Source organism: Kwoniella bestiolae, chromosome 2 (genome assembly GCF_000512585.2).
Source record: "Kwoniella bestiolae CBS 10118 chromosome 2, complete sequence".
In the NCBI taxonomy this organism is placed as follows: Eukaryota; Fungi; Basidiomycota; class Tremellomycetes; order Tremellales; family Cryptococcaceae; genus Kwoniella; species Kwoniella bestiolae.
The window spans coordinates 3,199,736-3,226,938 of NC_089242.1; the positions used below are offsets into that span (position 1 = coordinate 3,199,736).

At 47.0% G+C, this 27,203-nt stretch overlaps 7 protein-coding genes across 7 annotated transcripts; 3 read left to right on the forward strand and 4 right to left on the reverse strand.

Annotated features, from left to right (window-relative positions):
- Nucleotides 1-1,587: 1,587 nt before the first annotated feature.
- On the reverse strand, nt 1,588-4,573 carry I302_104348 (uncharacterized protein; the record flags this gene model as incomplete). The annotated part of the gene is made up of 6 exons (XM_065869853.1): nt 1,588-1,844; nt 1,914-2,278; nt 2,332-2,474; nt 2,536-3,635; nt 3,699-3,811; nt 3,963-4,573. The coding sequence occupies 6 exons, from the start codon at nt 4,571-4,573 to the stop codon at nt 1,588-1,590; spliced, it is 2,589 nt and encodes an 862-aa protein (XP_065725925.1).
- A 4,232-nt stretch (nt 4,574-8,805) lies between these two features.
- I302_104349 (uncharacterized protein) lies at nt 8,806-10,058 on the forward strand (the record flags this gene model as incomplete). Its single annotated transcript, XM_019189713.1, has 4 exons — nt 8,806-9,010; nt 9,099-9,135; nt 9,200-9,523; nt 9,662-10,058. The coding sequence occupies 4 exons, from the start codon at nt 8,806-8,808 to the stop codon at nt 10,056-10,058; spliced, it is 963 nt and encodes a 320-aa protein (XP_019049275.1).
- Nucleotides 10,059-10,731: 673 nt separating this feature from the next.
- On the reverse strand, nt 10,732-12,796 carry I302_104350 (uncharacterized protein; the record flags this gene model as incomplete). Its single annotated transcript, XM_019189714.1, has 5 exons — nt 10,732-11,101; nt 11,321-11,533; nt 11,739-12,145; nt 12,234-12,508; nt 12,685-12,796. 5 exons carry the CDS (start codon nt 12,794-12,796, stop codon nt 10,732-10,734), a joined length of 1,377 nt encoding a protein of 458 aa, XP_019049276.1.
- A 670-nt stretch (nt 12,797-13,466) lies between these two features.
- On the forward strand, nt 13,467-14,124 carry I302_104351 (uncharacterized protein; the record flags this gene model as incomplete). The annotated part of the gene is made up of 5 exons (XM_019189715.1): nt 13,467-13,469; nt 13,544-13,583; nt 13,646-13,691; nt 13,811-13,934; nt 14,077-14,124. The coding sequence occupies 5 exons, from the start codon at nt 13,467-13,469 to the stop codon at nt 14,122-14,124; spliced, it is 261 nt and encodes an 86-aa protein (XP_019049277.1).
- Nucleotides 14,125-14,444: 320 nt separating this feature from the next.
- On the reverse strand, nt 14,445-16,920 carry I302_104352 (uncharacterized protein; the record flags this gene model as incomplete). Its single annotated transcript, XM_019189716.1, has 12 exons — nt 14,445-14,627; nt 14,744-14,902; nt 14,974-15,245; nt 15,305-15,368; nt 15,445-15,792; nt 15,886-15,988; nt 16,048-16,106; nt 16,195-16,439; nt 16,502-16,549; nt 16,609-16,627; nt 16,699-16,783; nt 16,850-16,920. The coding sequence occupies 12 exons, from the start codon at nt 16,918-16,920 to the stop codon at nt 14,445-14,447; spliced, it is 1,656 nt and encodes a 551-aa protein (XP_019049278.1).
- Nucleotides 16,921-18,377: 1,457 nt separating this feature from the next.
- Nucleotides 18,378-20,310, forward strand: I302_104353 (uncharacterized protein; the record flags this gene model as incomplete). The annotated part of the gene is made up of 9 exons (XM_019189717.1): nt 18,378-18,447; nt 18,536-18,731; nt 18,826-18,921; nt 18,993-19,178; nt 19,262-19,340; nt 19,428-19,501; nt 19,639-19,819; nt 19,923-20,010; nt 20,120-20,310. 9 exons carry the CDS (start codon nt 18,378-18,380, stop codon nt 20,308-20,310), a joined length of 1,161 nt encoding a protein of 386 aa, XP_019049279.1.
- A 207-nt stretch (nt 20,311-20,517) lies between these two features.
- On the reverse strand, nt 20,518-25,017 carry I302_104354 (uncharacterized protein; the record flags this gene model as incomplete). The annotated part of the gene is made up of 9 exons (XM_019189718.1): nt 20,518-21,021; nt 21,096-21,185; nt 21,250-21,366; nt 21,439-22,265; nt 22,319-22,471; nt 22,530-23,231; nt 23,287-24,235; nt 24,291-24,737; nt 24,811-25,017. 9 exons carry the CDS (start codon nt 25,015-25,017, stop codon nt 20,518-20,520), a joined length of 3,996 nt encoding a protein of 1,331 aa, XP_019049280.1.
- Between the last annotated feature and the right edge of the window lie 2,186 nt (nt 25,018-27,203).

A 27,203-nucleotide genomic window follows, 5' to 3' on the forward strand; every position in this document is an offset into this window, starting at 1 on the left:
CATGAACAGCGCAGATTTCGAAGAGTATGATGCAAATCACAATTGATTCTATAGTCACCAGCACGCCCAGGACCTAATACCACCGTGTCATTCTGAAGATCCACTAGTATTCCTAGTCGCCCACTCACCGATACCTAGGCATGTGATCCGATCAGTGCTCATATCAATAGATGGGTTGATGACTTACCAGTACTTTCGCTTGCCAACCATCTTTGGGATATTGATGCAGGTAACTGAAAAGCTATACTTCCATTTTCAGCCCTTGGTTTAGGTATTTTGGCTTGACTTTGACTTACAACTGACTGGAAGGATCACCAGATGCATCAGTGCTCTGAAGCCGGGCTAAGGTATTCACTGGGAAGGAGAACCGAACTTACCCAGACTATACCCAATGTGACGGAACTACATATGCTGCCTATAACATTCGATCCGAACTGTGCGATCAACCCATCATCAGCATTCGAGACGAGAAGGGGAGGGGTCGGTGACACGCGATATTAACGGGACTGAATTGAGGTGGGGCCGGTGGTGTTGAAGGGGTCCCGGACATTTATATTTGCGGCCGTAGCGTACCAGTCACCACGTCTTGACTGCGGCTCAAGGCGGAGGGGAATATTGACGCTGTCGACGAGCAGCGGATTTAATGTGACGTCGAAGATGCTGATCATGTATCGGTATGGTCGAAGTTACTTCAATGTGTCAGAATCTGATCATACAATGGAATGCGAGGCTTCAGTGTGAAAGCGGAATTACAATTGAATGGGATCCCACTCGTAGCTTCGGTGCAAATTGTTTGTTCCCCTGTCGATCAGTCACATGGCGAGTCCTGATTGTCTTGAATACTGGCAGCCGTATCTTGTCATGTATCTCACAAAGTTTGGAATGAACCTGGAGCTGCTCGGCATCAAGGGGGAGTTGACACTCAATTGAACTCCAGTTTTCGAACTGTCAGTAAGTTACGTACAGCTCATGCAGACTTGGAACCAGTACTTCCGCAATCGCTGGCAAACCTTGAAGATGCCTTGCCGTAATTTGCATAGAACCTCCTGCGGTGGATCATAGGTGTATACATTATAGCCTTCCAGACGCGAGTATCGGGTATTGACTGCTCTTGACTCTTTTTGCTTCCGGCTTGTTCCAAGGCATCACCAAGCGAGTATGGTGGATACCCACTGCGCCCGTTTCGTGTCACAACGTATCTCAAACGAGCGGTCCATTCCGGTGAATGGGACTCGCGTAACGAGTACAGCATGTGTACGCTGGAATCTTAGATCAAAATCATGTGTAACGCCATTCACAACTTACAAGGTGAAACCTTGATTTTGGCTTTGTCCGCTCATCCGTTCATTTTGTACATAATTTTTTATGCATGATTGTTTTCTAATTTTGGGATTCGATCCGATATCGTGTATATGCTATGGATGTGATCGTGTATGATATGATATGTGATGCTATATAAATGACGTTGATTCGTGTGTGACGTTTCTATTGTAATTTCATTCGATTGTAATGGGTCACTCCTCCTTTCTACCCTCGAACCCAAACGATCCTACAGATGGTAATTGTGAACTATATGCCCGACAGTCGCTAGATCCTCTCGTACTCTCCCTCTTTCTCCGGCCAACCCTCTCGTACCCTCTGCACGATCAAACTATGCATCCCTGCCATAGGAGTAAACCTATTATAGTTCCCATTCAAGGCCTGTCTCAGCACCTCAGCATCCTGGGATATCATCGCGGCGATGCGGTTGGTATCGACATTGGGTTGTGGTAAATTGAGGAGTCTCGAGGATTCTTTGAACAGGAATCGAGATGTCAAAGAGAGGTTCAAAGCGACCACAAGATCTACCATGTGTGTTAGCCCCATCTCAAACGCACCTCCGCATGCGAGGGTGTCGGGAAACGAAGACTTACCAAGATTCGCCCAAGAGTCATTAGGTACCCTTCTCACCAAGTTGACCAGAGCTCTAGCCGATCTGATAGCGTTTTCATATACGTTTGAATGGTGACCCGCCAATTCCCGCCAACAAAGCATTTCAGCGGTATACAAGTTGGAATGGAACATTATCCACCAGGGGTCGGAGAGACCATCATATGGTGTTTCAGAGGGCGGTGAAGTATATTGAGTGAAATCTTGGAATATCTCGGGTAAGCGTTGTCGGAAGTTGCTTAATGCGCCTTGGACAGATTGGAGGGCGGGTATTGGTGCGATATTGGAGGTGCCGACTCGACCATCGGGAAGGTTGATGGGATAAGACGACTCAGGTAAGTCGTATAACCTAAATTCATTTCATCAGCATCGGCTCGAAGCGAGAGACTACACATCACTTACGTGCTAGCTCGATGAAGTAACGCCAAACTTCTGATAGCTAGGACATAGGTCGTATCCGGCGTAGGAGTCGAATGGATATTTGAAGTGGGATCATACAGATCTCGGATACTGTATCTTTCGTTGACGTTGTTAGACGGTTTGGTCTGGTGATGATATCAGCTTCGCAGTTCTTGCCTCACTCATAATGACACAGATGAAACTCACCTCCACTGATCCACTTCCCCAGCCCCACTCGGTCGTACATATCTCATCCGCCAAGCTGACCGACCAACCCCAACCTATCCCAGCTTCCCAATCCTGCATTTTCGCTGCCCAGAAAGTAGCTACCCTTTCCGCCAGTTCTATCTCGTCTCGCGCTGGTGCAATGATGATAGGTCTCATTCTTACCACTGGCAAGTCCATGTCCGATTGGGATTTGTTGGAAAAGGGATTTGAGAGATGTCGAATGGAATGCGAGTGGGCGTACTGATGAGAAGGAGCATATGGTTTAGGTATCAGATCGGGATCTATACCTGATCCACCCTCTGGTGGGATGTACGTTCCAGTGATGCGATGCAGCCCACATGATATCAATAATCTTGAAACAGGGATATTCCACCCTTCGATGAAATGTCCCATACTATACAGCATCCAAGCGATTCCAATTGCTGCTCGAGTCAGATCAAACGGTCGATCGACACTCCTTATCCCTCTGTCCAGCTCCGCCCGAGCTCTTTCAAGCAGGATTAACGAGGTTCCCCCGACTTGCGAAAGAATCATATTTCGATCCATACTTGGTGGGGGTAAAGGTGGTGCGAATGACTGCGGGAACATCCCAGGTGGTGTAGGTGGTAGTTTTGGAACAGGTCGATCAAGCTCCAGGACTCTTACAGCTTGAGCGAAGAGGATGTAAAGTAAAGCCGGGTGAGGTCGCCTAATATCAGCAGGAGGAAGGGTAAGAAGAGCGAGAAATCGTGCTGAATGGACTGGTATGCCTATGAAAGGTGCGAAGGGCAATACCGCTTGGATGAGAGCTAGCTCCAATGACGAGTTTGGCGGTATATCCGTTCTTGAAGGGTTCAGACTGGGCATCGGGTGGGTGACATCGATATGCGAGACAAGGGAGAAGTTGGCGATACTATTATCAAGTGAAGAGGGGGGAGATGTGAGAGATGTCGCTGATTGAGGTCGAGAATCAAAGGAATGGCTGTGAGACGGTGGAGGAGGAGGATGAACAGGCTGCTGTACTGATGATGGCTGATACGGTTGGAATCGCGGAGGTACAGGGTCATTAGGTCGCAAATTAAGAACAGCCTCCAATTCCGCTGCGAGAGAGGTGGACAATGTCAGCTGCTGCTGTTAGCATGATAAATGAAACGCCAACTGACCGACTCTTTCTTCCAAGATCACTGCTCGTGGTTTCTTTCTTGGTAATTCTTCATAACGACATTCGATTCCTGCCTTCTGACAGGTCTTACAAGGTGCATCACCGGTACATTTCCTATTTTGCTATCAGATCAGCACCAAATCGCTCGAAATTAGTCACGAAGGGCTAGTATTACTCACAGCTTCCTATTTCTGCAATCGTGAAAAGGAGGAGTCTCCAGAGTCAGTTCAACTGTACTCTCAAGCTTGTAACCTCACCGACTCACCTGCAAGCAACACATGCTCTTCCTCTTGGTAAAGTGATCCTCGGTTTTCTCTTATTCGTCTGCTCTTTCACTTCACCATTATCCACCGATCCATCCACCATCGAATCCGTTGAACCGGACAAGGACCCATATGTTTCCCTCCTGCTCGGTATCGGTGGGTATTCCATCCCATCAGGTAATCTACTATGATCCTGATCTAGCTCTAATTCACCCTCGACATCCGCATCCGACATATAGCTACTATCGGGATCATGATCTCCATCGGGCAATCTGGAAGATGTGGATTGTCCAGACTGGGGTTGAGCGGGTATGAAAGGCATATTGAGATGCTGGATGGTACTGGGACCCGCTTGACCGAGTGTTTGGGGTGAGAAATTTATATTGGCATTTGGCGGTATATGTCCGACAGGTAACTGAGCATAGGAATATGGGTTTTCTGGACTGGCACTGGGTCTTGAGGAGAGGAATTGAGGGTTTAGTTGAAAAGATGAGGTCGAAGATGATCCGGGTGAGAATTGATAGAATTGTTGAGGGGGTTGCGGTTGCGAGGGCTGTTGACGAGGATCGTAGGACGTATATTGTCCTCGACCATTGTTATTAGGCGGTATCATGAATCGAATCGATTAAGGAAACTTCGCAGTAACTTTTTTTCTTAGGCCAAAAAAAGAGTTATCGCTAGTCTGAAATTGATAATAACAATCGAGCGGATCAAAGATAATTTAACTATAATCGAGACCAAATACATGGTTAGCACTGAAACCTTGTTAATTATCCTATAAATATCTAATTTGACTCACATTGACAGAGAGGAGGTGACAGTTCGTTGGTTTCGTTTTTTTCGTTAATTTCCGTAAAAATGAGATCGAAAATTTAACGAGGTGGTGTTTGTGTATATTTGATGGAGTGTGGGTGGGGGAGATCCGGATTGATCGCTTGATGCTACTCTCGTAGTAGATACTCCGTTATCGATAGTATATCACAGTGGTTGATCGTTGTTTGCCACTGGACCTGGTCGGAGAGATCTTGTGGATCGTCGAAGACTCTCGCTAAATTTATATCTCTTCGAAAGAGGCACAAATGATCTTCCAAATATGTTTCTCCGTCGGTGTTATTCGGTGAGGAAGTTTCCTTGAGGAAATTTCACCTGCTCCCCACTCTTGATGGTCGGCCGCTTAGAGGTGATGGCGCCCGAACGAGATGCGGTATCCTTCGGTAACAGTTGATATCCTTTGATCCTTGATCTAAGATTCGAGATCCAAGCGAGACAAGAGTGAATGAATAGAGAGACAAGAGTGAATGAATAGAGTTACTCGACGACGGGCGCTATTTCGACGGTGAGAGTCACACTACACTCCCTTTGAATCGTCTATTGTATCTTGAAAAAAGGTCCTGTGCCAGCTGTTTCCGTATCCGTGCACTGATACTCTTGTGAATACCACGGTTCTGGTTCTGGTTCTGGACTGGACGATAGCCCCGAGAGGTTCGGAGGTAGGATCGTGTTTGAGGGCTGTCGATTGTCCAGGCGTATCCACCGGTTATGCTACAATAGCTTGTGGCTATGCACTCACACGCACGGAGCGTCAAATTGATCGTCGTGTCGTTCCTCCGTTGACTTGATTTGACAAGTGTCAGATGAGACCGAGGCGGTCCGAGTGTTTGCTATACAGGTCTTGATGGGCAGGTCTGTGCTGGATATGAATCGCTTTGCTTGCTTGGCTTGGCGACGATCGAATTTGATGCACACAATTAGGTCCCAGCTCGCTCGGGAGTTTTGTTCAAACTATTTCTCTCGTTATTTCAACTTCGAGCAGGCGGTGCTGCTCAATGTCAAAGCAGACAAGATCGATCCAAGCTTTCTATTTTGAGTGAAAATTCGTGTCTGCGCTTGGAGCGTGATGGTACCTCACACCTAATCCTCGTGTACCGACCGTCCAAGTGGGGAGATACTGTACGCTTTTGATGGTAATGCAGATCACTTTTGATGCGATATTTTCCTGTGTATCGATTGGTTCGAGACTGTTTGGCTATTGGTTGTCTTGATTCTCGTTATGTGTTGTCGTGGTACGGTGAATGATCTCTGTTTGGTCCTTTCCGGTGATCACGGCGGCGATCCCTATTACGATATTCCTACAGTTTATACTGCTACTAGGTCGAGGCGGAGCGAGTCGAGTCAAGATTTTCAATGATATAGTGTTGCGACGAGTCAAACGGAAAACCAACAAGCACATCCAGTGGCTCTTGTTTGTCCTCCCTCTTATATATATGTACATACCTTCATCCCGACAGACGTTCATTCACCCCGGCTATAGCTGGAGATGGAGAGGATCTCTGGGAATTGAGGGAAAGAGGAATGTGCAAATGGGAATGACGCAAATTCCAATGAAATAAGTTTTCGGCTACCCTGAAGTTTTGATTACAAGAATGATTTTTAGGGCTAATTTAGACTGTTTTATGAAATACAAATAATCCAATTTGGAGCTAATGATGATCATCATACCCTTTGCCTTTGCCTCTCACACCCAAAGTCGCGTGCATGAGGTTTTCTTTTTTCCATACGAATAGGAGCGATAATGTCAGTACCTAGTCTAAAAGCAGTAGAATTCCTCCTTCTGCTGTTACATGTGTCGGGAGATCAGAGCCCCATTTTTATATTGTCCGATCGACCAATGTTCCGGTATTTCCCCTCCAATCCCCTTCCTACCTCCAGCTGCTCGAATCCCGTCAGTGCTATGTGGAGAACTGTGCTCTCGATGTTCGATGTAAGGGACGTGGACGCATCCCGAATGGCGCAGAAGCCGCCTCCACCTTCTTCTCGCTTAAGTCAAGTCAGGATAGGCAGGATCTGCATCATCCCGATGGGTGATCGCTTGACCCGCATCCCCCACTATCTCCAATCGACTGCGAGGATGAGTGAGAACGCATGTAAGCGCGGAAAGTGGAGGCCGTTGGATATCTCCCAGTGGTCAGGAAAATCACAGAATGACGCAATTGTCGAAAATTCAGAGTGTGGACTTCGATCACCTGCGGATGGGACGACGGTATCATGGAATTATGGGTTGGTTCCTGTCAAGTCATGCCGTCATCGTCATTTCTGTTTCCGCTCCTTACGTGAGAAGTCTCCCACCATTCATTTCTGAGCTGTAGTACGCGGAGGCAAGACTCGAGATCCACTGCAGACGCCAGCTGCAGCTGAGAGATAGATCAGATCCGATTTCGGTTCGGTCCGATACAAATGAAAGGTTAAGATGCTCCGTTTTCCGCCTTGTTCTCCGAAGAAGCTTCATCCGTCGGGCTGGGCATACGATGCGCCCATAAGTTTGCAAATGGCACTTGTAACCAAACCTTCAATATCGCAGAGTTTGGGATGACAAGGACGAGACCATGCCGCTACGAGCAGACGTAGATATCCTTATCATGGTTGTGCCAGATGGTGCGGTGGTGCCAATCCACAAGCGACTGCGAGAATTTTAGGGGATTTCCTATTGTTCTTTTTGTTGGTCACCACATTTTTCGGATATATCTCTGACACCCGATTGACAACGGAGGAAGGTAAATCGACGATCAATCTCAAGCGATTCTCTCCTCCGCGTATATTCCAGTTGTCGTCAAAACGAGCCTACATCTGTCTGCATTTCTGCGCATGAGATCACCTCCGCACGAGCAGTACCGTACCAAGATCTCTCCCAACACTTTAGTCGAAACCTCGAGTACCTGAAATGACATAATAGTTTGGTTTTTCATTAAGCTTGCCAGCAAAGATGACGAGAGGAAATACTGTAAATGACGCTAAATTAGACTGGGAACGTGAACGTGATCGACCAACAATTATTACCGATCACCCATTTTAATTGATTAGATTAAGATTACCTGGTTTGATTTTGTCAAATTACGAGTACGATGGGTTGGGTTGGGTAGATAAGGGATAAGGATACGTATACGATTGCGTCCGATGGAGTATCTCGTCACTGACATTTTTCGCTTAAATAGATGAATACATGGATTGAATGATTCAGATCTTACCTTTTCGCACAGATTGAAGACCTACAAGCCATTGACTACTTCGTATTACTGCTCGCGTGATGCATCCCAACACTGGCAGTACGGGCTCCATCTAGCTCACGATGCAATCTGGTATAGGGAACATGCACCATGGTCATGGGTATGGGCCCCTCGCAGAACATTCTCGATCAGAGTCTGCCAGCAAGCAGTTGACAAACCAACATTCCAAAAATTACACCTCGGACCAACTTCCTTTTATGGTGACCCCTAGCCCCAACTGATCACCCTCTCCTCCTCAAAGATCTTCTCACGATCTCTGCCATCCGCCCCTTCCCCTGACAATCTTCGGAGTACGAAAGACAAAGGATCACCTGTCAATCTTCCCATCCGTGTGGCACCGATCCCGGTCCAGTAGCACGGTTCAAAGGAGGTTGAACATCCCTTTACCAGATATCATAGGCTTACCTTTGTAAAAGAGCTCCGGGGAGATCAAGTTAGCGTTTCATGTCCATCTGGATCTGGAATCGCAGCTTCAGCTATGAGAGATAGTAGGATGTCAAAGTGATGAACTGCTGGAAAACAATGGATGAAGAAGGGAAGGGTGTTATCGACCAGATGGTAAGTCTTGTTTCCACTGAGAAATACGGTATATGAGATGCAAGAAATCTGGGGATGGATGTCGAAGTCTGAGTCTGGCTCCATCTGCGATACCAAGATTTTGTTAATACCTAATTATACTATACCAATCTGATCATTGATTGACAAGCCATACACCATTGACACAATAGCGATTGATTTGCTTCGACCCTACTACCAGTTCTGGTAGCCAACCTCGATATCAACGATGAGATCGATTACGCCCTCCAAGAGGATATTCTCTCATCCCATCCTATCTCAGCCCTTCATCTCCCTAGGTCTCACTTCCTTGTCGTTGCTTCTACTCGTTCTTATCCTGCTGTCTGTACCGGGGCCTATCAAGAGTCTGTACTGGTTTTCGATCAAGACGGAGGATGGTGAATCGTTAAGTGCAGGTGCGTTGGGATGGTGTAGTGAGTGTTCATTTGTTCTCCTAAACCTCTTCTTCATGTCAAGTCGGAATTCTCATGAACACCTGCTGATTCTAATGAATTGAAATAGTGTCAAATACAAGTAACTGTACCTATGCGCCTCTATCGTGAGTACCCTCTCCCCTCTTTGCCAAGAACATCGTACTAATTGAATCCCTCGATAACATACAGCGACAACCCCAACCTCTCCAAACTAATTAACACAGGCCAAGCCCTCCTCGTCCGGACTATCCTCCCTCTGGCATGCTACTGGATGATCGTCACCTTCCTAATCTGGATCGGACTCACCGTCCTAATCCCCATAGAGGGGTACAAGATCCAAAATCTAGACTCGATCATCCGTCATATGCGATTCGCAATCCTGGAATCGTTCGTACTGTGTATGAGTCTCTTCGGGAATATATTATCGTGGTTGGCTTATGGGTTGAGCAGGAATGCTTTTGAGAGTATTAAGAGAGGGGGAGGGAAACCCAAGAGTGGGAATGCAATGGAGACGTGGGTCTATTCTATTCACTTCTTCAGTAAGATCACCAGCGCTGATGTCGCCTTGCACTCTATTTCAACTTGCATTCATCTTGGACTGCTTCGTGTATTCATATTCATATATACATGACTATATCTCCCCACCCATAGCACCGCCATAGCCTCATTCATCTCCCTCCTATCCCTCCTCTTCGCCATCTGGGGCCTACACCTCCGCCTCACCTCCGCCCAAAAACAATGGAAACAAGAGGCCGTCATGGTCCGTCGACGATCCATGGCACTATGCGCTAATGGGGTGGTCAACCCTGAGAATGCAGATGTGTTGGGCGAGAGGGATGAAAGTAAGTTGGAGAAGAGATTATCGACGGTTTCGAGGGACAGTTTTAGACTCAACGGTGTCCACAATGGTGCTGCAGGGGGGTTGGAGAATAGGAGCAGTATATACAAGGCGCCTATCAACCTCCGGCACACCAAGGACAACAACCTTCATCCAGATCGCATTCTAGGAATGAAGGTGAAGGCGAGGTCGAAGAGCAGGAACATCTGAGTGAGGGGGATCATGCCAATGAGATGCCTAGGAGGTTCTCGTGAGTTGGTCGTAAACCTTGAATATCGTCAGTGGACAACCAGTCAGCTGATCACGATGCACCCACCCCCCTGTACAGCTTGCAAGACTCTGCATACACCGCAGCAGCAGGTAGTCACCCAAACTGATCGCCCCGTGAGATCTACCAGACTCACATACCAAACAACCGATTCATAAGATTTGCAAAATCTTCCCAATCCAAGTCCACTTTCCCTAATTCAGAAGATCCTCGATATCAATATCAATGTTCGAAACGATCACCCTGTTGTCTATGCAACTTACGTCAGGCAACTACAGATTCGCGATCCCACGAAAGTTAGATTGGTATAGTATACCGTCATCTTGTGATACATAATCTTTGCTCTTCGATTTTAGATTTCTCACTTGTACTTACTCAATTTCGTTGTCTCTCCCTATACATGCGAGTGTTTTCATGCATTCCATTCGTTTGTTTGTTGAGATTTGATACAGTGTCCGAAAACACCGGCCATATCAGTACGATCAGCTCATCTCATCTGGTCAGTCACCTAGCCAATCAAGTATACACATTCCTTCTTACAATACGTGATTCACCGTGCAAACGCACAAAGAAAACATGAACATGGAAATAACATCGCTCTCTCCCCACCCCTACTTATTGTCTACCATTAAACTGTTGCCCCTGCCCCTGACCCTGCGCTGGGCCTTGACTGGGATTAACCAATCCGCTCTGAGAGCTCGGCGTGGGAGAATGAGTCTGCGATTGGGTCTTCTCCTCAGATACGATCACCGAAGCTGGTCTAGTGATTTCTAATAGGTTGGCGTCGATCGTGAACTCTTCGTTGGTGCGTTGACGGGTCCAAGTCCTCGTGTCGAGGTAGATGAATGGACCTCTGAGCCATTGGGGCGATCCTTCGTGAGTGGGGGTGGGATTCTGTTGTAATGAGAGTAGGTCGATGGTGGGTAAGGTAGGGGATGTTATCCACGTTTGGAGGTCGGTGTGATACCTCCATCCTCTTGCGTATCTGCGGGTTGATCAGAAATAATCAGCAAGGGTTGACTATTTGGCACTTCTGCATTTCATTGTAGCCCTGTTTCTTCTCCCCGTCTCCCTCATGTCTCATACCTTCTCCGTCATAGATTGCAAAATGCAGCGCAGGCTCTCGCATACTGTGCCGCGCCAAGTGTCCTTTCTATTCCTCTGCCTAATCACCTCTCAAGCGACAAGACCTCAAACCACTCACAATTCCTCAGCAACCTCCAACTGCAGTACATCGCCCGGTGACATATAGAAAGCCAAGAACAACGTATCTTCCGTAAAGTTCGATAGCTTCGTCGATACCGGTGGGGCGTGTACGTTGTAGCATTGTGGGATGTGATACGACTCTTCAATCCTTGGTGGTTGTGTTAGGGAGTTTGTGTCTGCCCATGGAGTGACGAACGATGGATATAGTGCTCTGCGGGTGCGGAGGGTGGTGCGTCAGCAAGGACGAGCGCGAGAGAACGAGCGAAAGAAGTAGGAGTCAAGCGAAGATGGGTGCGCGAGCGAAGAGGGTCGACGAGATTGGAGAGCGCATAGCTGGACCATCTCTCACATCGTACCCTCAGGTGTGGCTGACAAGAAGGAGTACACCAGAACTGGGAAGGAGACAAGTTACTCACTCTTCACCACTAATATCCATACCCAGCTCCTCTAGTTCCTCCCCAAATACCAACATCCCTCTATCAGTCTTATTCATATGCATCTGAATCTCATACAGCAAAGCCTTCAACCCCCATTTATCCACCGGAGAACTCAAGATCTGTTGTATAGGTCTTGTTAGCGGTTCGACAGGTTGTTGATGCTGTTGTTGCTGCCATGCTGGATTGCTTTCAGGGTTGTTCCCGTGAAGATTCTGCAGAACCTGTGGAGGGTTGGTCGAGGGAGTAGCATTGGTAGATTGAGATGTCGACGTCGATGAAGGCGGGGGTATTTGGGCTGACGTCGCGGACGTTATCCCATTTGGTATGCTTGGTGATGACGTGCCGTGAGGTTCGGCGTTGGTCTGATTTCGTAGGTAGTTTGATAACTGTAAATATCATCGCAGACACATCAGAAGAGTTTGAATTTGATTTGATTCTCGTTCGATCATCGAAATACTCTGGGACAATACTCACCCTAGCTTCCTTCGAATCAGCACCTCCCGAATTTAACGCAGGGAAATCATCCTGCGCTGGACCGTTTGCTTGAGGCTGTTGATTTGTAGACGAGTTGGGTCCTGATATCCCGGGTGGTGGGGGAGGCGGTCCTCCCATCTGTTGTTGCTGTTGCTGCTGTTGGAGATATAACTGCTGTTGTTGCTGTTGTATCGAATTTGATCCAGCTGTGGAAGGTTGTGCTTGCGAGGCGTACGTCGAGGGATGCGACCCTAATGCTGGGAAATCATTTGGGTCTGTTCCATACCATGAGGAGAAAAAAGATCAGTCAACATTCCCTCCTTGTGATCCCTCGGATGCCTTCCTCAATGTTCCAACCTGTATTCCTTCAACACAGCATATCCCATCCTTCTTTTGTCTTTCTTCCTCCTGATTCTCAACTCATCGTGCCAAAATGATCTACCAAACTCACCCGCAGATCTAGCTGAGAATCCTGGTGGTCCACCTCTAGGATATCCACTTATCGCTCCCCTACTCGATGGGGGTTGCTGCGTAGCTTGCTGACCTGCTGTCGCGTAGTACATTGTTGAATCGGAGGAAAGGAAGGGTGTGATCTGAGGCGGGGAAGAACTCGTCAGATAAGATACCAAAACCAGGCCCGATATCTTGTAGTTTTTTCTAGATGTCTTGATCTACTCACGAGGTGATATCTATCTTCCTTGTCTGGTACGTTGACTCCTTAAAAGCTCGAACTCAATTTGACCTGATGAAAAGGAAATGTCGAGAAATCAGCTCGATTCCTTGGCTAATTTCCGAGCTTCCCAGCTAGATTTTTCTGGCGCGGAGAGGTGAGCGACGTACTGGTGCAGTCAGAGGTTGTTTTCGAGTGGTTGTAAGGGTATGATATATGGTTGATATCTCTGATGAAACCGTATAACAGAGAAGATATGATTCACCTATCTCTTAGTACTGCCGTATACTAACTACCAACACTAGCTTCACCTTCGATAGTGTGAAGTCTAAATAGGTGCACCACTTAATGTGGCAAGCTGTACGCTGTGCGTTGTACACTGTAGATCTGAGAGTGATCGGTGATATCCCCGGGAGTATTTGAATGTGGCACTGGGATATCATCGATACCTATGTTCTCTAAGCAGATGGATGGATGATAAATTATGTATTATGAAGCGTCTTTATTGTTATTGTCACCATTTCGTGCACTATACCAATCAAAACAAGTTCTCATCAGACATCATGGTGAGTCATTTAGACTGTTTCAGCATTATAGCAGCTTTCAGCAATTCAAGCAGCTGACAAACTCACGTGTACAGTCCGAACTTCGATACACAGCCAACACCCAGTTAGAACAGCGTCAGTCCTTCCCCCACTCTTCCTTAGCTACCATCTCTCTGAAGCTATATGTCGTTTTGCAGTACACGCTAGATATACAGGTACAGGACACGCGGATACTACCAAATAGTGAGTGATTAGCTATCCCATAAATCTGATTTTCTTGATGAGTGCGATCGAACAAAGCAAGGCATTTCAACTTCTACTTCTCAGAAGAGTGAGCTGACGGTCTGCTCTACGTTTCAAAGTGAATGGTTAACCCACCAACACCGAGATACACTAGCAGCTATAATAGGACATCCACCCTTGTTGGGCTACGTATCAATCGCAGATGGGGAGTGTCAGGCTAGAGAGAGGTTCGAGTTGATCGAGGTGAGTTATACATCAATCAAAGGGGTTCTCATGTCACTTCGAGCAGCCTTATGGAAGGAAGTATGATTGGATGAGGTTTAGCTGCAAAACAACTGGTGTGAGGACTGAGGACGTTTGCTGATTCCGCTTAATGGGATCACAGAAAATGGTTCAGCCGTGTGGTAAACCTCCAGGCAAAACGGACGATTAAGAGTCGATGAATCTATCAAATCCAGTCGGGGACTCGAGGAAGAACAGTTGTTGTATTTTATCCTGGAATCAACTTAACGATCAATGTAAGAGATGTATCAACAGCTTCAATGTAAGAGGTGTATCAACAGTCTTTCGCTACCCCTCCGCTCATTGATTCGAATGAACAAAACTACCCAATTGAGGGGTACGAACCGTCTCTGACGATCTTGTACCAATCAAAAAGTCGTGTTGTCGAATGCGTACACTAGGTGATAATCCACAACTATACATATAGCTACAAAAGAGGGTTTACTCTGAATGTCATAATTTACTTGTTCTTCACACCTTGTTTTCACCTTTATCGATCAACTCAATCTCCAAGATGTTCTTACCGTTCCTAATCTCCTCCAACGAAGGCATGATATCCAACCTCATCAGTTCGTTCGCTTTGGCAACGATTGGATCTCTCTGCATTGTAGCTACAGCTGTGATCTTGCCGTTCTTGGCTTGGTAAGTTGCGAACTGATTGAACAAGAGATCACAAACATGTCAGCTATCTGACCACTACAAATTCGATGAGGACCAATCATAATGGGCGGCAGATTTCGTTTCCAGAGAGAGAAATAATGTCCACTCACCTTAAGTTCATCAATGTCACCGTCAGTGTAAGAATCGTCGAATCCAGCTCCGGTACCGAGGTATCTCAATCCTTTACCGATAGACGACCAGAAGATGGGTACCTTGGTGTACGCCACTTGGTCATTTGGATAAGCAATGTTGTGCGCTACTTCTCGGCCCTACGTATACCGCATCAGACTGCAATCAGCTGTCTCTCCGTATAATATCGTTACCATGCGATTCCACTCACATGATTACCAGCGACGTTCCAGTGCTCCACCCTCCTAGGGAACTTATCGGGATATTGAACGTAATGAGCGATATCACCGATAGCGTAGACGTTCTTCTGTCCCTCGATTCGGAGATATTCATCCACCTTGACACCTCCATCTTTTTCAAGTGGGACGACACCTTCCAGGAAGGATGTGGCTGGTGCGACACCGGTACCCATAACTACCAAGTTGGCAGGGATGGGGTCTTGGCCTTTCACGTGGATCGCTCCGACGCGAGATGAGTCGGATTCTAAGTGAAAGTATGATTAGCTTTGTGGATCCACCGATCAATGATAAGCTGGACCTTACCCGAAGGAGCGATCTTCTCGATCTCAGCTTTCATGTAGAACTTGATACCTTGCTTCTTCATGTTCTATATATCATGGATAGCACCGAAACAATTAGCATTGGTCATTCCGCTAATTGCGGTTGAAAGACGTCGAACTCACCTCCATAACAGCATTACCGATATCTTTGCCCAGAATCTTCTCAAACGGAGTTTCGTCCATACCCACCAACGTGACAGATTTAGGCTCCTTCTTCAAGATCGCGCTAGCAGCTTCCATGGAGATAAACGAAGTTCCGATCAAAACTATATCGGAATCCTTGGTGATTGACGACGTGATCTTCTTTGTATCTTGCACATATCTGAGTGTCACTACTCCTTCCAAATCCGCACCATCTATGGGAATCTTCTTGGGTTTGGCTCCTGGAGCGAGGACTAAGTGATCGTACTTGTGGGTTTGGCCTGAGGAGGTGGTGACTGATTGAGAAGAGAAGTCGACCTTGGTGACGGACTGATACGGGATGCCAGGTCAGCCACTCTCTTAACTGTGAAGACAACAGTCTAGGTGGTGCTTGAAATTGGAGTATATGAGACGGACGCTCACAGTACCGGGGTGGAAATCAACACCGAAATCATTCTTTAGTTCCTCTGGTTTACGCCAAGCGAGCTTCTCAGCGTTGTCAACGAGACCTTTAGACATCTTGGTTCTGTCGTACACGATGACCATCAGCTGCGGTGTAACGCTGAACACGTCGAGAAAGCTCACCTATCGATAGGAGCATAAGTCTCTTCGGAGATCAACACGATATCACCTTGGAAGTCGTTCTATGTGATTACAATGTATTAGTATATTCTCCTTTCGGGAGACCGCATCAAGAACGTCAATCGAATTTGCGAGAGAAGTATAACATACCATTCTCAAACTCTCTACTGTGTGAATACCTCCCGAACCACCACCAATAATAACGACAGTCTCGTTCTCTTTCTTACCTGTGCCCTTTGTCCTGGCTTTAGGTACGATTCTGCCTACTTTAGACTTTATTTCCTGCTGGTTTGCTGACACAACGATCTGACCGTTGTTGACTGTCGCAGAGAATTTCCAGAGACTGTCGAGACCTGGGGCATCTTCGATGTCTCCTGAGCAGACGTTGAAGCAGGCTATAAGGGCAGAGTTCAGCTAACAGATAAAGAATATACGCATTCCAAGCTGAGAGACTCACCTCCGTGCCAGGGACATACGACTCTACCATCATGAGAGATGACTCCCTCTGTACGATCAGTAAGATCAGCTTCTACAGCTATGCGATTTGGTGATCGTCATACTCACTCTCGAGGGGAGCTCCGTACTAGGATATAGGAGAAGCGATCAGCTGAACGAATCAAACTCAACTTGTAAAGCGACTAGCTGTCGACTCACGTGAGTACAGAACGCAGAAGTAGCATAGATCTTTCCCTTGATCTTGGAAAGCAAGACTTTCCCTTCACCAAACTCGACGGCTTTCCTGCAAAGTCGAACGATAATGAGCTATACTTTCCACAAGAGCGTACGATGGATTAAAACAGCTCACATTTGACCATCTTTCAGTTCACTTTCGGGCAAGACCTCTTTGGTGACGATATCGATCTCCGGTGCAGACATCTTGGATATGTTCCTTGCGCTGATTAGTGGTTTTGGTAAGGTGTATATAGATGATCGTAGACGTGGGACAGCTTGTAATGATCTTCTGAAGAGCATATAGCTGGTTGAGGAGGAGACTTGACCAGTTGTAAGCAGCGGAGATGACTATAAGAGTATACTGCTTTGCAATGGTGAGGAATGTGCAACAGTGACATGCCTCTGGATCGAAGGTGGACTAGCAATCGACCAATGACGTCTCATCGATGACACCGGTTCAAAAAGTGATGACATCACCTCATACCGGTCTCACATATAATCAACCTCCACTTGTTATACACGGGTGAGGGGGCATGCCACATATCGGTGTTTACGACTCCCTCTCAATCCGCTAACTATGTAGTTGACTACCCACGGCGCCCTCCGCCTCCTTCATACTTACCTTGTATCGGGATTTCCTACCGCCTTCAGCCTGCGGTGTCCCAGGTCGGGCTTCCGCCCATAGCACGGCGACGCATGGTCCATAAGGGGGCAGCCCTTCCTTGTGCTGGCTTCGGCTGGTTCAGATGCTCAATATTTAGATCTGTCCGGGTAGTCCTTTCGAGGGCGACCTGGCTACCACCATAATTCCTTTTTGGACTTGACTGCTTCGCTCAAATCGAGTTCCAATGTCCTCCTTGCCTTTTGAAAATGTGATCCGACAGCTTATCCCTTGCCTGGGCATTTGGCTCATACACAGAACCACAGTCCACTTGTCATAAATTGACCCCGTCCGCTCGAGCTATCATCGGATATCGCCGAATCTAATCACGCAAACGATCATCATCCATCGGTTCGTCCGAGTGGCTTTTGTTGACGCCGATGTTTAAATCTATTTATGGTGTTATCGCTAAGCAGATCTGGACTCGGTAGGTATCGGGCATACGAGATCTGTAGAATCGCACGCAATCTTAGGCGAGCGATGAATGAGATATTGGTCTTCAGCACGGATGCCACCGAACGAAGCTTCTCCCATAAAAGCTTCCTGTACTGAACCGCACCGATTCAATGTCTGACAGGTGCGTGCTGTGCCCATACGTTAAGTTCCAGACACCGCACGGCTCTCAGATCATCTCTTAGAGGTTGATTCTGATCATCCAACGATCCAGTCGCAAATCCTACTCAAGATGAGGTGATAGATCGGAAAATAAGGTTTTTGCAATCTTATCGATGGTGTCATTTTACGCTTTAGACCGATGTCCAGGTGACACATGAGCAATGCTCGTACTCATACAGGCTCGTTTTGATTCATGCAGCAATAATTACTCATCAAGCTCCTGTCTTGATATTTGTATTTGCATAATTCGGAAAGACTCGATACTTGCTTTACCTTGTCGTCGCATCTCGGTCCTCTCATAGAGCAGAGAACGACAAGTATATAACACATCTTTCGATTCTATATTGATCATAAACCAACCCTCATATATATTCCATTATTCATCATGCCAATCAAAGTAGCAAACAACTTCGACTCCAAGGGAAGACCCTTCCATCTTGCCAAGTCTACTCGAGGTGAGTCTGCTCTGCCGCTTCACCCAATCCCTTGGTACTAGCGCAGTAAGGATAGCTCGTACTCATGCTTGATGGTAACTATACATAGAACGACTCGAAAACGCAGGACTGGACCTCTCAAAGGGATATCCATACTATCCCGAGAAACCCAAGGATCTCGATGCCGCCTTGAGAAAGCAGGCATGGCAGTTCAAGGAGCCCGGTGCGAGGGCTGATAAAGAGAAGAAAGCGTTGTTGGGCGCTGCGAAGGAGGTTATTGATTTGTCGCCTCATCTTGGTACTGAGTGAGTCGAAAGATTCATTGCTGTTACTTTCTGGTATCATGATCAACTTCTAGGTGGAAGCAAGGATAGGTAACTGATAACTGTATGGATATAGAATCGTCGGTCTTCAATTATCAGAATTGACGGACCAACAGAAGGACGAGCTTGGTCTGTTGATTGCCGAGAGGACCGTAGTATTCTTCCGGGATCAGTAAGTCATCCCTTCCAAGCTCGGCTAGTTGTACAGGAAAGCTGATCTGTATTTATGTTATGTTAAATCAGGACCATCACCCCACAAGAACAACTCGAACTGGGTAAATGGTATGGTGTCCCCGAAGTTCACCCCACAGCCGCGAGGGTACATAAAGATCTGCCGGGAGTGACCATCATCAGTGATGAGATTGCAAAGACAAATGGGTTGGAACCTGATTACAAGAGTCCGTTCGGTACGCAGAATTGGCATACTGAGTGAGTTTATCATACTTGAATGGAACAGATACAAGACCCAATCGAGCACAATGGATAAGGGAGCTGACCAATGTCAAAAATAGCTTGACGCACGAACCTCAACCCCCTGGAGTCACCCATCTTCATCTGGATCATCTCCCTGGCGTAGGTGGAGATACTCTTGTAAGTACAGTCTTCTCCATTACTATACAGACAAAGCATAGCGTAGCAAACGAAGGTTGATACTGATTCTTGCCGCTTCGTGCATAGTGGGCATCAGGCTACGCAGCATATGATAAGCTCTCTCCAGCTTTCCAGAAGTTAATTGAACCTCTCGAGGGATTGTGAGTAATTTGAGCTGAATTCCCGTGATTTGATACCATCACGACCACCTATATGCATCGCGAACATTCGCATCGACTGTACTCCCCACGAGGTGGTATGTTGAGTGCTAATTTCATCTCTTCCTTGATTTTGATAGATATCGATCCGTCCACAGCTACACTGACCCCATCACAGACAAACAAGCGCCCATTGTCAATGCACACCCTATCGTGCGAGTCAACCCGGCCACGGGCTGGAAAGCATTGTTCGTTAATTCACGATTCACCATCGGGATCAAGGGGTTCGAGTATTCTGAGGCTCAGGCTATCTTGAAGAAGGTGAGTCGCTGCATCTCTACCTGGATTGCTTTTGAGCAATGGACAATGAGCAATGCGCGGAAGGGGATCATGCTGACGTTGGTTGACTGTCCGACGCATACAGCTCTTCCAAGTGTATGAGCAAAATACGGATATTCAAATTCGATTCAAGTGGACTCCTAGAACCAGTGCTCTATGGGATAATAGGATCTGTAAGTCTTACCCTCCACAGAAATCAAATTACATATCTTTTCGGATTCTCCTGTGCAAGGTATCAATTCAATGGCTAATTTGATGCGTTGTTATGCGATCGTTATCTAGCAATCCACTCAGCGGTATACGATTACCTCGACGAAGTCACCGAAGAACCCCGACACGGTACGAGGGTCTCGTCTCTAGCTGAGAAACCCATCTCGGTGGCTGAGGCGCCCAACGCGGTGAGCAGGAGGGAGGCGCTGGGTCTGCCTACTGGCAAAGTGTACGAACAGCAGAGGGATACGTATTACTCGTAGGATTGCTGAGTTCTGGATGATTAATTCGCGATTGCTGTACCTATACGTATATGAGGCGAAAGAACGAGATGCAATGTTCCGTTGTTAGAGATTGGAAAAAGACTCAGCAGTACAAGATGCACATTCCATTGAGATTGCAACTATGGTAACGATCTTTGCTCCTACCCCAGCAAGGTACAGAACACAAGCCTGCATACCGTTATACCCCTACTCCACCAAAACCCACCTCATCCCCTCTCTCCTCTGCCTCATCCTCACAGCCGGCAAGTCCACCCCCAAATCCTTAAAATGCGGAACGACATACACCTCTCTCTCCTCACTCCCATCCTTGTTCCTCACAATCTTACTTCTATTGCCCGTACTGCCCGGTATGTCAAGAGGCTTGGAGAACGAGCAGAGATGTTTGCCCAAAGTGGATAACCAATTACCATTGATCGAGGTTATTCCCTTCAACCATGTTTTCTGTCCCAGGGGGCTTTTGACAAGTTCAGTGTAAAGTATGAAATCGGGTGGCGATTTGTGGAATAACGATGAAGAAGGATGAATATAGACGTCTTGCGAATTGGAGCCGGAAGAGGATGGGAGACCGCTGACTCGGTATTTTACGCCTCTGGTCGATTCGTATGTCCCTCCTTTCTTTAGGACCAGGTCTTCGCGGACGGCTATTTGGTCGATGAATCCTGCGGTCATTATTTGACGGATCACCTTGAGCTGGAGAGGGTAAGATTAACCAGAGTTAGTATTTATCGTCTGTTGGATATGATTGCTTAAAAGAGTAGACTTACCTGAGTATCGTTAGGTGGTAATAATTTGCCTAGAGGAACTTTAGCAATGGCAGATATCTGATTTCGTAATTGATGGATCTCTTGCATTGCCTACACACAGACCGCATAAATCAGCGAGGGATGCAAACACCATGGATGAATGAGATCGACTTACCTTCAACCGGAGAAAGTTCTTGGTGCAAAACGTAGGCGAAGGATCATACTCGTACGCGCCAATTGCAGAGAGAAGCTTGAACATATCGCTTGATCCGCCACCGAGCGCAGTGAATTGCTATGGTGCAGCCCAAATTAGCTCTTCAACAAATTCAACAAGATGTGACGTACGAAAGAATGATATACTCACCTGCTGAGCCTTGAAGAACCTCTTCCTCGTCTCTTTCCTCTCCTCCTTCTCTCTGATCTCCTCACTCCGTATATGTGCTAGCTCGGGATTATCACCCTCCTCCTCATCCTCATCCACCTCAATGGCATTCTCGTGAACGAACGGGTCCCCCACACTCAGTCCAGCGACGATCGCGATGATATAAGGCAAACAACCATGCTGTTCACCTATGATCAACATCTTGGCGAACCGAGGCGTCACCGGATAACTTGACATCTTCAAACCCAGTTCCGTTATCTTCCCACCTTCTATCCCCAGTCTAGTCGCACCACTGATCATCCTCGTCTGAGTGGACTTTTCCAATGCTCCCAGGTTCGTCAAAAGGTCTTCAGCCTTTTTCAGAGCGTATCGATCGGGCGGAGTAGGGAAAGGGAAATTGATGACTTGGTCGATATTCATGGATTTCATTTGAAGGACCACACCCTCGATGGGCATTCGGAGGATCTCAGGCTTGGAGAATTGGTCGAAATGATCTTCGTACAGTGCTGAGGAATATAGTCTATAACAATGTCCTGGACCTGTACGACCCGCTCGACCTGCTCTTTGAGACGAGGATGCCTTCGATATCCACGAGACTTGGAAGGATTGAACTCCAGTAGATGGATCATAATGCCTTTCTTTGGCTCGGCCGGAATCGACCACGTACCGAATACCTGGAATCGTCAGGGACGTCTCGGCGACGTTGGTAGAGATGATTACTAGTCGATGACCTTCTGGAGGAGGTTTGAAAACCTGCATTTGCTGTTCGTTGGAGAGAAGAGAGTAGAGGGGTAGGACGTGCATGGGTGCTGAAGTTGTGTCAGCTATACTCCATAGGCCATAAAGGATTTGTCCAACTCACCATCAGTAGCCTCATCTATCTCCAGACCCTCTATACCCTCTATATCCTCATCGTCGGTATCTAGACCTTCAGGATCACTTTCCGCATTCCCATCGTCCACATCAGCCGCCAGATCATTATCCCCACCAAGTTCGACGTCTTCAGCTTCTCGTTCTGCACGAGTACATCAGCATCATAACCACTTTCTCGAGGCTTTATATGCAGCACGCACCTTCAATAGGCAAAGCTACTTCCGGCTGATCACTTCTCTGAGGTTGACTGTTATGTCGATTCTTATTCTTCCCATATTTCTTCTCCAACTTCCTACACAATCCCTGAATCTCGCTCTGACCAGTCATGAACACCAATATACCCCCCTGAGGCAATCGATTATGTATCTTGCATATCTTCTTGAATGCTTCAGTGACATAATCGCTCGTGGTTCTCCTGCTAAAATGGATAGTCACGGGATGTTGTCTAGCAGTGATATGTAAGATGGGTGGTAGTTTGCTGAACAACGTTGAGTTCTCTGCGAAATCAGATACTCGGAGTGTAGCAGACATAATCACGATTCGTAATGGTTTGACTTCTTTTCCCTCGTGTTGACTCTTCTCTCTCCATAACTTCTCTCGTAGCTTTGCGACTCTACTCAATACTCCTACGAGAACATCGGTATTTACACCTCTCTCGTGAGCTTCGTCAACTACCACTACACTGTAACGACTCAATAGGAAGTCGGACGCAAGTTCTCGTAAGAGGACACCATCAGTCATGAATTTGATGGAAGTGTTGGATGAGGTTGTAGATGAATATCGGATCTGATGAGCCACCGTACTGGATTTGGAAGGGAGGTTGAGTTCAGATCGCACTCTCTCGGCAAGGGAGACAGCGGCGACTCGTCGAGGTTGAGTGACAGCAACCATACCAGGGTTATCTATATGATACATCTCAGCCAGCTGTCGTCATTAGTTATGGGTTAGCTGACTCACCAGACCCTTTATATCCAAACCCAGCCTCATATAGCATCTGAGGCACCTGAGTGGTCTTACCACTACCCGTCTCACCACAGATGATCACCACCGGGTTCATCAGTATTGATTCTATGATGGACTGCTCTTCCGCCAAGATAGGTAAATTCATCCTTGACTCGGTTACAGAGTTTCTTCGCTTGATTACTGGTCGGACCGTGGACGTCTCGCTACCTTTAGTCTGATCTAACAAGGATGAGGCGGGAATAGACAATTGTTCACCTAGTGGTCCAACAAATTCTCCTGTTTTGGGTACAGGCATAGCAGAATGATTGATTGAGGTGTTGGGGGTATCGGTCTCAAGCAGGTTAGGTGTAGTAGCTGGTGCGGTTTGCCTCATCTGGTTCAATGCCCAATTCTTGAACCCTAATGCACGTTTCTTCGGCGGTGGCTTGACCTCTGCATCTGCGTCTTCAGGTTCCTCTGATCCGGTGTCATCTTCCGACTGCTCGTCCTCATCATCTTCCGAATCTGATTCCTCGTCTTCATCATCCTCTTCTTCACTTGAGTCCTCCTCGGAATCATCCATATCTTCTTCATCTTCGTCATCGTCTTCCTCACCCTCGCCATCCCCATCTCTAAGACCTCTCGAGAACCTGTAATCTATGATAGGCTTCTTCTTCCTCACTTCCACTCTAGGCTGTACCGTCGCCCCGTCAATCGCTTTCTTAAGCGCTCCGCCAAAAGATTTCGGAGCGGGAGGAGGTTTTGGCGCTTCTTTCGCAGGGGAGGTTGGAGAATTGTTGTTCGAATTCAGGAGAGGGATGGGGAGTCGAGGAGATGAGGGACCAGCTTCTGGCTGAGCTTCTTCTTCGTCTTCGGAAGTATCATTGGCAGAGTCGGATGAGTCGAATTCGGAGGAAGAGGACGAAGCGGGTTGCGTAGGAAGGAAGTTGGGGTTCCAGTTTGCCTGCCACATGTAGGGCACGATCAGCGTGGAAAACGAGCAAGATCAATTTACATACCTTCTTGGGCATTTTCCCTTTCCCCTGGCCTTTCGCTTCAGCTTTCGCCTTAGCTTTCAAATCGCTTTTACTCGGTATCACCGTGGTCTTCACCTCATCTCCCTCCTGCTCTACTAGACCATCGGGATCTCTGATTACCTCGATAGTCCTCTCCTTCTCTTTTCCCTTTCCTTTGCCTTTACTCCTAGTGGTCGTCTCTTGGGAGTCTTCGTCTGATGAAACCTCCTCGTCAGACTTGTCGCCAAACTTCTTTGCCAATTTACTTATACCCTGTCTAACCAACTTATCTTCCCTCTTATCGTGTCGTTCCTGCGCACTAGTAGGATTGAGCGGGCTCTGTCCGAGTGTAGAAGAAGATAATAATGATGCGGAGGTCGATCCGGACGGGGCGAGGGATGCAAGTAATTTGAGGGTTTCTAATCGTGATTCGGTTTTCTGCTTCTTTGCCTGCCATCGTCATACCCAATACATTCAGCTTGTTACCCAGAACTCGACACCCGGATATGGTAGGTCAGCTCACCATGAACGACTCGAACCTCTTCCTTTTCTTAGATGACATCCCAGCTGTTGGATCTTCTACCGCCGGAGCATTTGATTCGTCGGCGCCCCCAGCTTCTCCATCATGCTCAGCCTGCTTAATCCTCTTGCGCTTCTTGTGGCTTGATCCGCCGGCTACTGATCCTCTCGCTTTGGCGTTGTATCGCTCTCGGACTGGTGGGCCGACCATGTTGATGTGATCAGCTTGCGCTATGTATGTTTGCTTGAATTGTTATGTACACTACAGTGAGATGACGGTTTTCGATATTTTGACCTGCAACGAAAGTGCATAGACAGGCTGGGATCCAAAAATCTTGGTGGTTCGGCTATCACCGCTTGAAAACCAAAGTCACGTGATCCGTCACTAGCCTACATGACGGTAGTGGTTGAGAAGAAGAGTAAAAAGGTAAGCCTTTCTTTCGTCCCAAGGCTGTTTCAATGCATATATGAATGGCATTGAGGGATACAGCCATGACCCATCTCCAGAGCCGGAACTGGCCATTCAGGGAGAGCTATATCAGGGGAGCATCGTACAAGTAAATTTGGATGGTACGTAGTCCGGACAGAGAGCAGTTCACCACTGTTTGACGGTTGTTGTATCTATATATCGATGGGCGACAAAGCAATGATCACTGAACTAGCTGCTAGTCTACTGCCCTGCTATGAGGCATCGACATGATCTCAAACTCATCAGACGTTATCTTGCTTTTGATCGTCGATCGACTTAAAGATCGATGTTCCACCCTTCAGTTACACGCACGTGTCGTCATTCAACAATAAATGGGAATCTGTTCCTCTCGGATCAAACGGACGAACCGTTTATTCGGAATGGCCCTCACTTCTGTCTTTCTGGGTTTGGGTCAGTGATTTCCGCACTTATGCATCTAGCTGTACAGCACAGCACATGACTACGGGTTTATCCTTCTCCGTCAGAACCGGTAAATAGTGCAAGTATGAGTACGAGTGAAGCGAAAGTCAGGGCTTTCGTTTTCGTCTGCTTGTGTTGTTCACATAATTCAGGCTATGGTGATTCTTCCGAGAGATTGCCCTTTTACGTGAAATGTCCTCTTGTCATGGTTGTTATCTGATTACCTGTCTATCTGACCACTGAAGATATACCAACGCCTGTTGATGTAGGTGCACAATCATGTAATAGCTTACGCTTGCGACACTATAGGCGTCAGTGTAAGAGACCAGTTGTTGACTAGAGGACGCGGACACAGGATCATTCTCACGATAGTCGAGTATGCAAGTAAAAGTTCGGACGCAAATGAACCATGTCATCATGCAGAGGTAAAGGGAATTACAGTAAGTAGACGGAATGATTATCAGGGACAAGTCACAAGTAAAAGAATGCTAAATGGATTAAGCTCAAGGGCTAACAAGGTAAAATAGAAATAATGAGTCAGGGTAACATGCAGCAATGAGTCCCTGAGTTTGCCCGTGCTGGTGCTGGTGCTGGTATCGCATTGTATGTGTGTATCGTGGTGGAGAGTGGAGAGCGAAACAAAAGACCGTACACAACCATTTGACTGGTATTATCTGAAACCACTGCTATACCACACTGTGTCCTTACCGCCCTACTGCTGCTGCTGCTACTCGGCCCGTCAACTACCAAACAGCCCGAAGTGAAAAGACCATACACGAAACTATCCCATACATCTTTCAACCGTTGCAATCTCACTCCTCCGTATCCACTATCATTACCAGGTGGATTCGACTTGGACTGGTCAACGGCAACCACATACATACACGACTGTCGACCTACTATCTCAAGTGGGGGATAGAACCTTTCGGACCTTGTCGGGTGAGGGTGTGCTATCATACAAACACGCTTTTGGTGCCACCAATTTCTTGATTCTTCACCATCAACAACTCGCACAGTCCTCTTTCAGCCTCCTTTCAATTGGGATATCTTCATTACTCGTAGCCTTCTCACCATCCCCCATCTTTGCACGTTTCACCCAGTCACTAGCTCATTCAAACGTCATCTTGCATCACTAGCTCGACTTGACCCAACATTACCACTCATTGGACGGTGAGATTATCGGAATCTGAATTGAACTCGAACTGGCATTTTCGAACCTGGTACCTTCTTGCGATATACCTTTTCAATCAAATCATTCTCACGGCCCATCCCATCATTAGAGATACATAGAGAAGAGGTAGAAATTTGAAGTGAATAACAGTGAGTAATCATATGCTTGTTTGTGATTACTTGAGGGAAAGATCCGAGTAGATGAGATTATTGTAATATCAACTGGAGTTCATTCATCACCATCAATCAATCAGATGAGGTAGATTACAATCTGTCTCATGTGGATGCTATTCAACGTTCAATTCAATCATCATCTGCCGGGTCAGCTCGTAGTCGTG